Source organism: Electrophorus electricus, chromosome 4 (genome assembly GCF_041902795.1).
Source record: "Electrophorus electricus isolate QZ-2024a chromosome 4, ASM4190279v1, whole genome shotgun sequence".
Lineage (NCBI taxonomy): Eukaryota > Metazoa > Chordata > Actinopteri > Gymnotiformes > Gymnotidae > Electrophorus > Electrophorus electricus.
This window is the reverse complement of record NC_137500.1, coordinates 11,864,228-11,878,690: the sequence shown is the minus strand read 5'-3', so window position 1 is coordinate 11,878,690 and position 14,463 is coordinate 11,864,228. Positions and strand designations below refer to the sequence as shown.

General features: G+C 42.9%; 1 protein-coding gene across 2 annotated transcripts; it reads right to left on the bottom strand.

Annotated features, from left to right (window-relative positions):
- Window positions 1-3,010: 3,010 nt before the first annotated feature.
- Window positions 3,011-14,460, bottom strand: snx33 (sorting nexin 33). 2 transcript variants are annotated; one of them, XM_027004035.3, is made up of 2 exons: window positions 12,318-14,460; window positions 3,011-4,540 (listed from the first exon to the last, which is right to left on the bottom strand). In XM_027004035.3, exons 1-2 carry the CDS (start codon window positions 13,720-13,722, stop codon window positions 4,287-4,289), a joined length of 1,659 nt encoding a protein of 552 aa, XP_026859836.1. In that variant the 5' UTR covers window positions 13,723-14,460; the 3' UTR covers window positions 3,011-4,286. The 2 variants fall into 2 exon arrangements, with proteins under 2 accessions (XP_026859836.1, XP_081568555.1); XM_081712429.1 differs by lacking the exon at window positions 3,011-4,540 and adding an exon at window positions 11,624-11,978.
- Between the last annotated feature and the right edge of the window lie 3 nt (window positions 14,461-14,463).

The window sequence follows — 14,463 nt, the reverse complement described above, 5'->3', positions numbered from 1 at the left end:
TGAGTCAAGTGGGGAAGGGTTAACTTTAATAAACACCATGATCAGTCATATCCCACATGACTGTTGCAGGCTCCTGAAGCCCAAGGGGAGCTGTCAGTTTCCTGTCAGTATCAGGCAGGAGGTCGTGGAGAATAACTGAGTTTGTCACAGTGGGTGTCGGAGCAAAGCAAGGGTGTGTCTCAAGCACTGGCAGTAGCCTGTAGCACATTCTTCTGCAGTGGCCAGCCAATCAGATCTATTTGGTTCAGTGATCAGTGTTGGTGTTCACTATCATAGAATGCATTTGTGTAGCTGTGCGGTAGATTGAGAGCGAGAGAGAAAGAGAGAGAGAGAGAGAAAATAAAGAATAATGACATTACATAATAATTAGAGGATACTATTATGTAACATCTAATTCACATGTAGTAAAATACATAGTCAAAGAAGATTATAAATCATCTTTGATTACTCCAACACGAGAACTTTTGCTATGGGAGTTCCTAATTGTATTTACTGCCATGTTTGTAAGACTTGATCAAAAAATCATCTGTCGTTGTGTCATTTTGCTTTTTGGGAGAATTTGTTTATCGTAAGTGACCCTTTTTTATGTATTTGTAAAAGTGATTGATAGAAGGGTCAATAACAAGTGTAATATACCCAGCAATTTGACATAGAAAAAAAGCATGCAGGAATTTTATAAAGTCATTTCAATAATGAAAATTAACCAGATGTCAGAGTTCTGAATGCGTTATTCACTTAATATTTGCAACTGATTCATGATTATTTTTAGGATAATTTTAAATGTCCAATGTCAGTTATATTTATCACTGACTCTGATATTTATCAAACTCTCCAGCTGCCTAAGTCAAATGTCTTCTGCTTGTGTTTCAGCAACACAATTTCCTTAAGTACAGAGTTTCAGAACTGAGCTATAAGCCTTTTCTAGCCTTATATTTTTATTCTTTAAGGATCTAATGTCCTTCTTATCAGTTTGCCTGGAGGAGAGACTGAAGGAGACTAGAAAAGGGTGGATCCATGAGGATCTATCTTAGTTGAAGTGTGCTGGTTCATAAAACCAAATTCTGCTGATTCACCCTGCCAAGCTTTTTAAATATCTCAGAGCAAAAGTAATGGCCATTATATTTCACAATATTTCAATAAATGTACTCAGGGAGAAAACCAGAAAGCAACAGGAATGTGAGGTCCACTAAGCACATCCAGCCAGCAAGGGAACCAACCAAAGCCTAATGGTTTCTACCTTCCTCTCTGTGTGGTGCGCCTTTGAAGTGCTGCTTTTTAGTTTCAAGCTGGCTTCTCACGTGCTTCTCTACACATGCCGAGTATCTCTGAACCCTCCTGTTCTGCAGCACTCCACCGTCAGGCATTCCCCTACTGCTCTGGGCCAGGCCGGAGCCTTGGAGAGTCCTGCGTAAGCAGTCAACTCAACCAATACTCAGCTGCAGACTTGGACCTTTGGGGAATGGGGGAATGGGTCGGTCTCTGGGCACTGGTGCCTTGGAAGTGCACTGCTCCAGTAGAGGTTTGCGTTGATACAGGACATACTGAACCACAGTGCAGTCTCAGAGTCAGCCTCTGATCTCATTTTGAACACATGATTAGAAACTGCCTTTCAGAAGTTTTCTTGCTTTAATGATTTCTGACTAACGTTCAGTGCTGTTTATTATCAAATGAAGAAAAAAAAATACATGAACAACTTCACTTTTGGATTACCTTTTTTATTAAGATTTTCAGCGCATGACTGGAGTGGAAACTCTGTTCTCCCAACACAGAGAAATCACTCTTTTTTCCTTTTTTTTTTGCTAAACAACCTCACACATTTCTTCACAGTCCAAACCATGAGTGTGAAGCCCACAATCAGAGCTCTTAGTTAACATGGCCTTAACCCACACCACTCTTCCTCATTGCAGGGCCCACGGCGTGTGTGTAGTGGGGTACACACCGTCAGGTCTATGCCTCTTCCATTTCCTGTTGGTTCATTCAATCCTCTCAGTTTTTCACAGCATGGTGTCTCTTCTGCATTATCAGAGTGATGTTTCACCTTGCTGTGGTTAAGAGTATAAAAGGCCTCGAGTTGTCTAAAAAATTACTCTTTGTTTGAGTCAAGAAAATACTTTGGTCTGTCAGCAATTACAGAGCTTGCAAAACAAGGAGGGGCACTTTTATATCACCCTGAAATCAGCTACAGCTAAAAATATGGCTACAGTGGCCTAGTGGGCACATGCAGCCCTGGCTCCACACACACACACACACGTACGTACGTGTGTGTGTGTGTGTGTGTGTGTGTGTGTGTGTGTGTGTGTGTATACACACATGCAGCCCTGGCTCACTGTGCATGTTGCACTGCTTCTTCTCAAGAGCTTTATCTGCATTGGTGGATTACCAGTAAAGAAACCCCCTAAGAGAAAATACAGCTTTCCATGAACAACTGTATGTACTGAAAATAAAATCTAAAGCTTCTTATGCAAACCTCAGTAACACTGCAGTATGAGATTTGAACATTGCAAATAAATTCATTACGTACTCTATTACTGTGAATTTTGTTTGTTTGTTTTTAGCATTAAACCACGTGTAGATTTACATATCTATGAGGACTCATACTTCTACTATGGCCCTCAACACATTTTCATGGGAAAACCTTAACATTCATATTTAAGAGTTTGGTCAACAGTTGCCAGAATGCTTCCTCCCTAATGCAAAAAGTTCTGTTTGTGAATAAATCTCCAATCAGGAACTGCCAACACGGCACCATGGCCATTTGGGACTATGTCTACATTTCAGGAATGTACACCTTGTTGCCTTGTATAGTTTAGTAGCGGCAGCCTCAAAGCACTGAAACCCTTTATCTTTGCAATACCACAAGCTAGTTTGCTAGCACTGTCTACAGCAAGAACAGAGTTCCAAGAGCCTTCAGAACAGTACAATCTGGAAAGGAAACGTATGCATGGCCTGCATTTGCAAACTGTTTCAAACGTTACAACCTAAACATATAAAATATTAACAAAAGCTAGCCTTACCTTTAACCCCATCTTTAATAATATGTAACATTTGTGTGAATTTGTGATGCATTTTTAACATCTGCACTCTCTTGTTCACAAACTAGTCCTCAGAAGTGTCCTACCTCTGTCCACTGTCCATTAAAGTCTATGCAAAATGACTCTCCTAAAAATAACTAATAGAAGAACCTATTAAAAAAAGGTAGACCACAAGTACCCGTCCCCTCGGACACTTTGCATTCAACATGCACTACAGCTAAAATCAACCCCAAAACTCAGGGTGCATTTATAGAATCATTGTGTGCACCAACATTTGTAAATCCATTCCTGTTAAAACATTCATTTGGAAATTTTAAACGTTGCACACACAAACCAGTCAGCATGTTCTCATAATTAGAATGGGTGGTGTTACAGGAATGTTGCGAACCGCGTGGCCATTTTAAAACAGTGAATACTGTTGCCAGTCATAGAGGCAACAAATTACACTTTGCTGTCTGTTAAAACTTAAAAGCAAACATTTAATAGTCTTTTCTAGGTTTGTAGTAACTGCAAATAGCAGAATCATTACAGTTGTCTATACTGACAAACGCACCACCCCAGTAACAGAATTCTGAGTTCCAGAATACCCGGAATCCCAGAGTTCCAGCTCAGTTGATTCTAGATTGGTTTATTGTGGCAGCAAGCAGTTTTACCCTCATATGGCTCTTGGACCTGCAGAGCCATGAAGACATCCCTGACAGGCACATCCCTAACAGGCACAAAAAAGGGCTTGAATCAAGACCTTTCCTCAAGAAAAGCTACTCAACCTGAGTCTGGGAGGTCACAACTGGTCAAGAGTACAAATCATAATCTAAGAACTTACTTTACTTAGCAAATAAGATTAAATAAAACAGAATATGTGAAACAAAATAAGATGCTAGATATAATTACATGAATATTTCTTATCATCAAGGCATCACAAAACTATGCGAGTCCCTGGAATTCTGTGTTTTGGCTAATAAAAGCAGCCATGAAAGTGACATCTTTAAGTGCATAAGCAAGTGCTTAGTCCACATGTGCATTCGCCTTTTTTAGAAGTCTGACCATCTCCACAACCACCAAGTCCAGCCATCTCTGCAGAATCAGAATGATTCAGAAATGACTTTGAATCCACACATCCTCTCCGAGCTACAGGGCATCTTCGTAACCCTCGAGAGAATATGAGCGGCTCTTGAGCAGGAGCAGGGCGGCCTCCCCACATGAGTTAACTAGGCTCTGGTTGCCTAACGCCAGCTGTGGTGGCAGGCTCACGTGCTACAGGCTGTCATACATGTGCAGTGTCCTCTCCAGCTGCTGACCCACACGCTGGTAGAAGGCGATCTGCTGGCGAAGGTAGGCCTGCATCATCTCCTTGAAGTCCACCTCGCGACGACGGTGGAAGTGACTCATCTCGGCCTGCAGGGCGAAGCCCACAGTCCTGCAGCGCTTGCGAATGCCGTCGGCCTCGTCCTGGTCCATCTTACCCTCATCGCTCATACGCTGTGACTCTTTCACCTTTGCAAATGCACCTGCAGTGGACAGAGTCAAACACGAACAGAACACTTGTTACAGCCATCCTGCAGTTTACTGGAAGGCATGAAAACTTGGATATTACTAGGCCACTGAGGAGAATCATCCAGGTTCGTTGCTGTTTAGGAGTGGTGTGTGGGAAAATTCCATACCATTTAGAAGACACTTTTATGCAAAGTGACTTCAGTTATGCCTGAATACAACATGAACAATTGAGGGTTAAGGGCCTTGCTCAGGGGCCCAACAATGGCAACTTGGCAGTGGTTGGGCTTGAACTGACAAACTTCTGATTACAAATCAAGCACCTTAACAACTGAGCTACCACTGACAGTACTTTCCTCACCTGCAGTGGGAAGGACAGTGAGGATAGTGAAACACACAAAAAACAGAGAAGCAGCAGTAGCCCATTCTTCCTCCCATCACTCCCTAAACTAGAACTAGCCTGAACACAAAGATGATCCCTGTCTGAACCTTGTAAACACACTCCAGAGAACAGCCATGATGAAATATCACAGCCATGCAGACACTGTGTCAAAGGCTTGTCTAACCGGATACACAAAACTTCTGTTAGCCCTAAACAATATGTAATTCTTGCCAGATAATATAAGATATAGATCATGATCATAATTAAGAATGACTCCTCAAAGCTGGAGAGAAAAGTAAACTTGCCTAGAGATTTATTGACATACGTTCCTGTACGGGAACAAACAGGTCCACGGAATTTTCTGACCATCTCACAAAATGTAGTTCAAGCTGGCTTCTCTGGGACCAGCTAAGCTAGAGTGATTATTCGATTGGGAGACTGGTCTTTCTGCCATCTCTTGCAGCTCAAGGACCTCCTTCCATTCTTCTAGAACAGTGTGATTGGGAACTTAATACTTCTGTATGTTTCCATGTTTAACTAAAGTTCAGATCTTCAAACGTTATGTGATCCTCATTTAATCATGCTGAAAGAATTTAAGAGTTCCAAATTTTCAACATCTAAATCAGTATGTGTGTGAGAAGGAGTGATGGAGGAGGAGAGAGAGAAAGAGGGAGGGAGAAGGAGAAAAGAAAAAAGGTAGGGAAAGAGAGGCAGAGATAGAGATAAATTTTCCAGGGCTCTCTAGGTTGCAGTTTTTACACAGTGGCTTGTTCCTTGCCTTTCAAATTTAACACTGGAATCTGTAACAGGAAGCTAAACTGTAATGAGTAATTGTGATATCTAGTACAATCTGAACATGTTTGTTACCAAGCGATCAGAAATCAGATACCTGCTTGTTGTCCAGCAGGTGCTGCAACCATTGTTCCTTTCTTGCTCATTTCAGACTGCATTGACTAAAATCCAGGAAATGTATTGCTGAAACAAAACTAGAGCAGCTCAGTACATCTGTGTGCTGAATGAACCTCTGTCGCTGGAGCCCTCATCTGAGGGTACAGCAGAGATAAATACGACGACAAGTGACCCATCAGTGCCAGGCACTGCAGAGGACCTTTCCTCCTTTCTCCTTCTCGCTCTGTGCTACACAAACAGACAATCTCTCTCCCCCTCTCTCTTACACACTCACAATGCTGCTTCCCAGTTGGACCCTATTTGTTCTGTAATCTCATCGGCAAATGCTACAGTGCAAGCTAAGCTCAGCCAAGCCCACAAACCAAACTTCTTAAGTGTACAATGGACTGACGTCTGTATGGTTAGTTAGGCTGGCCCACCCTCGATACCAACTGCTAGAGTGAAAAAAGAATGATGTAGCACAGCAAGCAAAAATCCATCAGTACAGGAGAGCCAACCTCATGGATTCCAGTCACTACACTTATCATCTCCTCAATGATACATTGTTCTTGCACTAAACCCCAGTCCAAACTGGCTTCACTAGAACCAGCTAAGCTAGAGTGATTATTCAACTGGGAGACTGGTCTTTCTGCCATCTCTTTCAGTTCAAGGAGCTCCTCCCATTCTTCTAGAACAGTGTGATTGGGAACTTAAGACTTCTGTATCTTACCAAGTTTAACTAAAGCTCAGATCTTCAAACATTATGGAATCTATCCAATCGTGCATAAGAATTTAAGAGTTTCAAATTTCCAACATCCAAATGATTAAATGTTCCGTGGTAGAGCTATTTAGGTTGAATGCCTAGTGTCCATAGGTTTTTCTTTTTCTTGTTATTTTGGGTCACAATCCTACACAGAAGCACCTGATTTAGATAATGATGAGTCTTTTATTTGGTCAAAGTGACCTGCACACAATTCAATAGCCCTGCTCTAAAGCGTAAACAAACCTTAACATGTGTGCGCTTAGAAATCATTCCAGTGTAAGAGGCAATAGCAATATATGAAATCTCTGTAACTTGTACTGTTGGACAGAAGAGGCGCAATTAATTGTCTGTGATTTAATTTATATATAAATAAATAACCACATTTAATATTCCTGTTTCCCCATTTGCTCTATGTGAGAAGCCTCTGACACAGAGCATTCAGGTGTATGTATCTATTTATTTCAGAGGAAAGAGCCAGCTGGGTGTAGGTGGGGCCAGTCTTCATTAGAATCCAATATGAGGGAGTGCCCACAATCAGTTAAAATCTCTGAGCCACCACAACTGCTCTAAACAGAACCACAAAACCACATGCATTGTTAAAACTGTAAACCAAATATCACTATACTAACAAAGCCCTTTTTCTCAGAGATTTTTTTTTTATATAAACCATATTTCATGAACAGTTTTCATGCAAGGTCTGCATACTGGTTTAGTCAAATAACAGGACACTAACACCACAGGGCTAAACAAGGCTGAGGAGGTGCGCACACATCTGACCTAAATGCAGGCTGATGGGTGAGGGCTATTGTGGCTAGTCCTGACTGATTAACATGCCCTCCAGTTAAGTGACCTGTCTTTTCAAAATAACACAAAAAGGTCAGTGAGTGCAAAATGCATAGTTATAACCTTTCGGTTACTGAACCTTTATTGGCTGGCAAGAGACAAAAGTGGTGGAAGGGAGAGAGAGACTGAGAGACTGAGAGACAGAGAGAGAGAGAGAGAGAGAGAGAGAGAGAAAAATGTGCATTCCTTTTGGCTTGGCACAGTATCATGGGAGACAAAGCAAAGCAATATGAACTACATCCACAGACCTTTAAGCCAAATCATTTTTAAAAAAAGAGTGATTTCTTTTGAGCATTCAGATACAAAATAAAATCACACATTGCAGTGCACAGATGTTCTTTTTACATGCTATGCATTTGTGTAGAAGAACATAAAATTACCGGTAGCGTTCTAATGGGTTTAGCAGGCCTGAAGTGAGCTGCAGAAACACTGCAAGGATTGTCAAGCCCATTGGTGTGGGCTGGAAATACAGTGGAAGCCTTCACTCGGATTTATCTGGGAACAACTGCTAATGTGCACCCTAGGACTCAGCAAGGCTATAGGAGAGTGTGACAATACCAACACACCAAGAGAACTACACAAAAGCTTGCAAAACTGGCCACTGAAATCTTTGCAGTGCTGTGAGCACCCTGGTCTCAGGGCTGCTCAGACATACACAGCAGTATTACAGTCCTGTACTCACTGTCTGGTTTTGCTCTCCTGCAAATGAACATGTGTGATCAAACAGACTAGCTGGTTGTGACAAAATGTGTAATAGAAAAGCACTATTTAAATAAATTTGAGTTGACTGGCAGTACTGAAGCTGTTAACCACAGTGTTAAGTCCCAGCATGTATTCTTCCAGGTTATTTACACAACAGCTAGACAAAATAAGCTTAAGATTTAACCTTCCAGTTCCACAGCCTGTTTGCATCTGGCCAGAAAACCAAAGCCTATCTTACACAAGAATTGAGCTTAAGATGACATGTACAGCTGTGCCAACAAGAAAGAGGTTCAGCCTGAAGCTGCCAGACAGCCTTGAATTCTCTCCTTTGTTAAAGAACCCCACAGCTCAAACGAGGAGGCATTCCCAAGTCCCAAGCAGCTGGTACACAGCAGTGGAGTTGTGGAATAATAGGGTCAAAGTTCAAAGCCAACTGAAGCATGGAGCACACGCCACATGTCTGCCTCTGGTGTTGCACGGCATGCCAGAGTAGCATGCGAGGACAGGATGTCTCCAGACCAATCTGGTCTCACCTGGCTCCCTCATATGTGCATGGCTTGCACATGTGTGAGCAAGCACCCTCTCACACCTCGGGCCTCTCAAAAAACAGCTCTTTACTGTGTGTGTGTGTGTGTGTGTGTGTGTAAAAACCAAACCCAGAGCTGCCTCAGTCCCCACTGGTGTCTCGCTGGCGTTTCCGCTGGACATTCACAGATGGAAAGGTCATTTAGCAGTCTTGCAGCCCCAGATCCTGCGGCTTCCATGGCACACCATGCTCTACCTTCCCTTACCCCCAAAACCAGAACTGCTGCAGCCCAGCCTAAACTCTGAAAGGGTTACTAGCCCATTTATGTGCGTGTTTGTGGAAGTCTGGACCACATCAATGCCTTGACTCTTCTTCAAAGCCAGGAAGTGAATAACATCATTGCACTGCTTGTGAGTGGGCTTTCAGACAGATCTCGGCCTCTGCCACAGGCCCTGCATACGAGGCTAATGTGGACCTCACTCTGATCCACTGCAACTCCGTTATCAGCTCTGATCACCATGCGTCATCTACAGTTCCAAACTGGTGCATTAACATTGAGGTGTACACACTTTGAATTGGGCAACAGGCATTTGCTGAGAACCCAAAAGAGAAAAATCATTAGCAAAATAAATCCATATACAGTTGAACCAGCTGACTAGAAAAACACTTCAACCACAAGGTGACCCAAGACTTCAGGACAAGGCTTTCAAGAACTCCTGAGACTTCACAGTCTTGCTGGTGGAGCAGAGCTCACATACGAGCACATTCAGTGTTTGCTTATCCCTTCACATAGTTATTTTTCTCCTGTTGATTAGCTCGCTTTGATCGCTTCCTGAATGTGTGCACTGTGCAGTGGTAAGGGAACTGGCTTCTCAGATTTCCCATTGCCCAATCTGTTCCCGGAGCCACGGACAGCCGATACCTGAGACACGGCACATGGTCACTCCATTGTCTCTCACTCCGGCTGTAAGGAACCGGAACAGCAGCAGGTCCGCTTCCAAATGGCCAGAGCCCCTCATCTCACAGCTCGCCAACACACATCAATCCAGCAGACAGAGAGCCACTCTCTAAAAAGCATTAACTTAAAGCTTGCTCTATGTCAGCGGTGTTTTGAATGCTTGCCTGTAACCAATAGCGCACTCGTCTCGGATCTGTGAATCATCACGAGGCATGATGAGCATCCTCGTTGGAGCAGATATTCTTTCATTCATGCAAAGTATCATAAACTCTCCAATCAATATCCACCAAAACTGTAATCCACCATGAAGCCCCTATCCAACCAGGCCGTACAGCCAGACCCATAGCCTATGATATATGAGCCATTCAAAGGCAGTCTGTCCGGTAAACAGCGGCATGGATGGTTCTGGTTTGTGTTTTTGCAGGCCTGCCCATTCTTCTCTGCCCTTTATCAGTCCCATATGGACCCCACCACACCCTCAGAACTTTGTTATGGAACCAGCAGACCTAGAGAGGCCTACTGTGTAGAACTACACAGTAAGAGAAGCAACAAAAAATGCAAAAAGACAAGAATTTCTTAAGGTCAGGAAGAGCAAACACAATGAAGGATATGGTGAGCTCTTTAGGCTGAGCAGAGAAGATCTGTAAACAGCTTATGGATACAATAGTGCAGTGGTGTGATCATGTTAACATAGTCTGTGCAGCCTAATGTACTCTGACTTTGTTGATGAAAAATATTTTTCATCAATAGCATTTTACTATGCAGTTTAGAAGTCATACAAGTAAAAGGGCAAAAGGCTAAGGGTAAAGGACAGTGAGCTTGGCCTTCTCTTATACCTGCACACAAAAACAATGGCAAGCAGCAAAATTAATCAGTTGGAATTTAGATAAACTATCTTCAGTGGTTAACAGCAACCACAAAATCTCCCTCATATTTTTAAATGATAGACATCTGTTACACAGCATTCCTTGTGATAAGATAGGCCTGCCTGTCTTAGCAAAACCCAGAGGAGTGTTCACTCATATAGGGCCGACAGGACCTTGCCAAAACAAACAAATCAGGTTTTTCATGCAAGTCTCCCCATTTCCCTTCACAAATACATCTTGCTTTAAACAATCCATCCACTGTATTACATTTTTTAAAATGATTTAATATCTCAAAGCTAAAATCATTTTTTTAACTGAGGGGTAAGATGATACTGCATCTCTGTAAATGAGCACACCTTCTATGATTGCTTGTATGACTCGACAGTTGCTTGTAAAATAATATTGGCTTTGCAAGCACAAACTCGCAGAGCTTTTGGGAAAGGCAGCATACTGTTTCACTGCATAGTGCAGAGAAAAGAGGGAGGAGCAGCCACTGGATATAAGGCACAGACCAGCACAATCAGGGTGATCTGTAACTGAACCACACCACAAAAACTCAACGTTTACTTGAGTTGTCTGACTGCTTTCCAACATTGAATGTACACTGGGTCATACTGTCGAGTTTGAAGGTACACTGGGTCATACTGTCGAGAGATTCATCGTTTTGTTTTATCATTTTAATGCAATTAAGATTTAATGGGAGAGCTGAGTCTGCCATGAATCACAAAATAATGAGCAGATCTGTAGTCAGATATCTGAATCTAACTGTGGTCAGATATCTGTATCTAACTGTGGTTGGACTCCCTATGAAGTAGGGTGTCCACTTTAGTAATCCCTAAAAGGAGGACATACATGGATGGGGTTATACTACAACACACAAAACTAAAACCATAACCTATCTAGCTAGCTAACAGAGACAACCAATTTAATCTAGAAATTTGTTATATAAATGAAAGCATGAAATTCAACTTTCCTACTCTTCAAAAGGAAAGAATGTGCTGACTACTGAGAACTGAAGCCACTGTTGCCAATATCCTAACTAACTAGTACTTAGAGTACGGACTTTCTGCAGCGAGCTGGTGGGTGAGGTACCAGGCAATCTGTGATATACAAGGTATTTGCTTTGACATGTATGTGCCATGCCAAAATAATATAAATAGAAAACAATTACCAATTCACTCTGAAAGATGACAAATAGGTGTCTGCCCAGGTGCTGTAAGACGGAGGACAGGGGCTGGAGGTTGTCTGGCCACTGTACTATAAACACTGCCACATTTCCCAAAAGCAGCATAATGTTAAGATCATAAGAAAAATGTCATTTCAACCTTCCTAGTTCTTTCTACTGTTAAAATGATCTTATAACAATGCTGATTTTGATACACTCAACCCATAGTCTGACAGATCTGTCAGACTATCACCGTTACCAATAGTGACTTAGAGCAGTGGTGTCCAACATCAGTCCTGAGGGCTGAAGTCCAGTGCAGTATGGCCATTTCCCTGCTATACACATCTGATTCAACTTCTCCACTGTATATAAGGTACAGTAAGTGTGTTACAGTAGACAAGTCACAAAACTGTCACTCTGGCCATACAGGACTGTAACAGTGCTCCCCTGCTACAGTTTATTACAGATCAGGAATGTACTGCTACAGTTTTGTTTTAAACATCTAAAATTAGACGCTGGCTACAATGCAATCAGTGCAGATCAATGTTGTACATGCCTGCCTTATAATCATATTGGGGCAATAAAATGTTTCAGTGAATTATAATATAAATGTGCTACTATATGTTGCCAACATCTACAACAATAGAAAATATTACCTATATTATCTATAGAATAATACATATGAATATGTTTTACATCACCTTTCTGTAAATGAATGATGTCCGGGAAGTTGGACAGCAAACCTTGGTAGAGCGACAGTTTGTCCAGCATGTGGAACAGGTCATATTTGGGTTGCTCGGCAAACATCTCTCCAATGTTCTCGTAAGTGCGGCCTGTGTGTGAGATGGCGGCATTGAGGGCGTCTGAGGTGTGCGGTGGGTCAAGCATGAACGCCTGGCTGATGGACTGGAAAGCATGACCCAGTCGCTGGAACTCCTTGCGGAAGCCCCCAAGATGCTTACGGACGAGCTCGGAGGCCACGTGCGTCAGCTGCATCACGCTGTCATCCATTTTCTTGGCAAAGGCCTTGAAGGTGTCGACACGCTCCTCCACATCCTGCAGGTCCTGGTGTTCGTTGGGGATGTGTAGCGTGAGCATAAAGTGGGCACCCACCAGCTCGTCCTTCTCTGCCCGCCGCTTCCCCAGCTTCCACTGCTTGTCATCGCCACACATGAGGAAGTGCTCAAAACCCTCATACTGGGACAGCACCGGGTGGCTGGTCATGTGATCCATCCACAGGATGAGCCTCCTCTTCCTCTTCTCAATGAAGTCCTCCTCGAAACGCCCAGTGGCCTGTTTCTCAGGCAGGTGGGGGACGGAGATGACGGTGAACTTGTGCAGCAGGCGATTGTAGAGCCAGTCGAAGTGCTTGTAGCGGCGGTACACAGGTCTGCCGGTGTGACTGGGAGTGACCCGGTAGGAAATGTAAGTCTTAATGCCTTTGAACTTAGTCTGTTTGGTGGGATCTTCAATGGAGCAGGAGAATGGCTGGGGACTCTCCTTCCACTGAGGCCCCTGGGAGCCCATCTCTATGCTATAGGCCTCAGCTATCTTTGCCATCATGGGCACATCGCCAAGCACGAATGCCTCTACACCTGAGCGCACAAAACTGGAGAAGCGGTTGAGGTTCCTGCCCACCATGCTGCCCTTCCTGGAGCTAGAGATGCTGTCCTGGCGCTCCATGTGAGGCTTGGCACGGTAGTGCACGTTGGGGTTGGGACTCTGATGGGCATGGCCATTTGCACCCACCGCCCTGCGAGGGTCTTCATCCTCAACCACCGTAGAGCTGTCGTCCCAGTCATCCCAGTCATCGTCATCATCGTCATAGAAGGTGGTGTTAGTAGTAGGGGAGTAGTAGAAATGTTCTTTTGCAGGGGAGCCAGCAGGGCTGAGGGAGCAGTCAGTCAGGTTGGAGTTGGAACGTGGCCGTATAATCTCAACGTAAGAGGCTGGGAATAGGCCTCTCTCTCCACGGCTGTTTTCTCCTCGTAACCAGCCATCTACAGAATTCTCATCAAAGATAACTAGCTCCTCATTCTCCTGTATGCTGATCTCCTCTGCATTCTCACTTTGGAAAGTATAAAGTGCTTTAGCTTTCAGTGACATTTTGTCCTCTTGCGATACCAGAAAGCAAGATGAAGATGATGTGACAGAACAAAACCCTTTAGCCTATGTGTCGATTTAACTCATCTTAGATACCAGTACATTTTGTTTTAATTTTTTTTTATTTGTAAATTAATACACCAGACTTCAGAGCTTCGTTTGATTACTGACGGCAAAAGTGCTCCATTCCATACTGTGACAACTTAACAAAAAAGATGTCTGGGTATCTGAATGCAGAGAAACCAACAACTTGTTTACGTCTGGCTATCAGGTGACCTATATTAAAAAGGATTTAGGATGTAAACTTATCACGAAAGCGAGCAAACAGATTAACCAACATTTAACAGTGTTAATAGTTAAGACAGTGTTAATCAAAGCCGTCTGGGGCTCTGCAGACTATATTTTGGTGAAGTAAAAAAAAACAAAAAAAAACTCGTGGGCGTATTGATAAGAGTGATTCAAACGCCTCTCGCAGGGCTACATTTTTTAACATTCCAAAGAAAAATTGCAACACAGTAAAATACCGACGATTATATAGTTATCACACATTCTGTAGTCGTTGACGTTTAATTTATTATGCCAAGATAATCCAATATTTAGTCTAAGAAATTAATTTTCGATGGAACTTTAAAATCCAAACGCTGAATACACATCCACTTCGTTGTTTTGGTCCAGTAGGTTAGGCTAACTCAAAAAATGCAATTCACGACGATATGCTGTATTATAATCCCATGGCGCCTGTTT

What these genes read in the sequence shown, in the direction of transcription:
- snx33 (XM_027004035.3), bottom strand. Translation starts at nt 13,722, where the DNA reads ATGTCACTGAAAGCTAAAGCACTTTATACTTTCCAAAGTGAGAATGCA. An exon ending in CATCATTCATTTACAGAAAG is followed by an intron (nt 4,541 to 12,317) that starts GTGATGTAAAAC and finishes TGTCCACTGCAG; the next exon opens with GTGCATTTGCAAAGGTGAAA.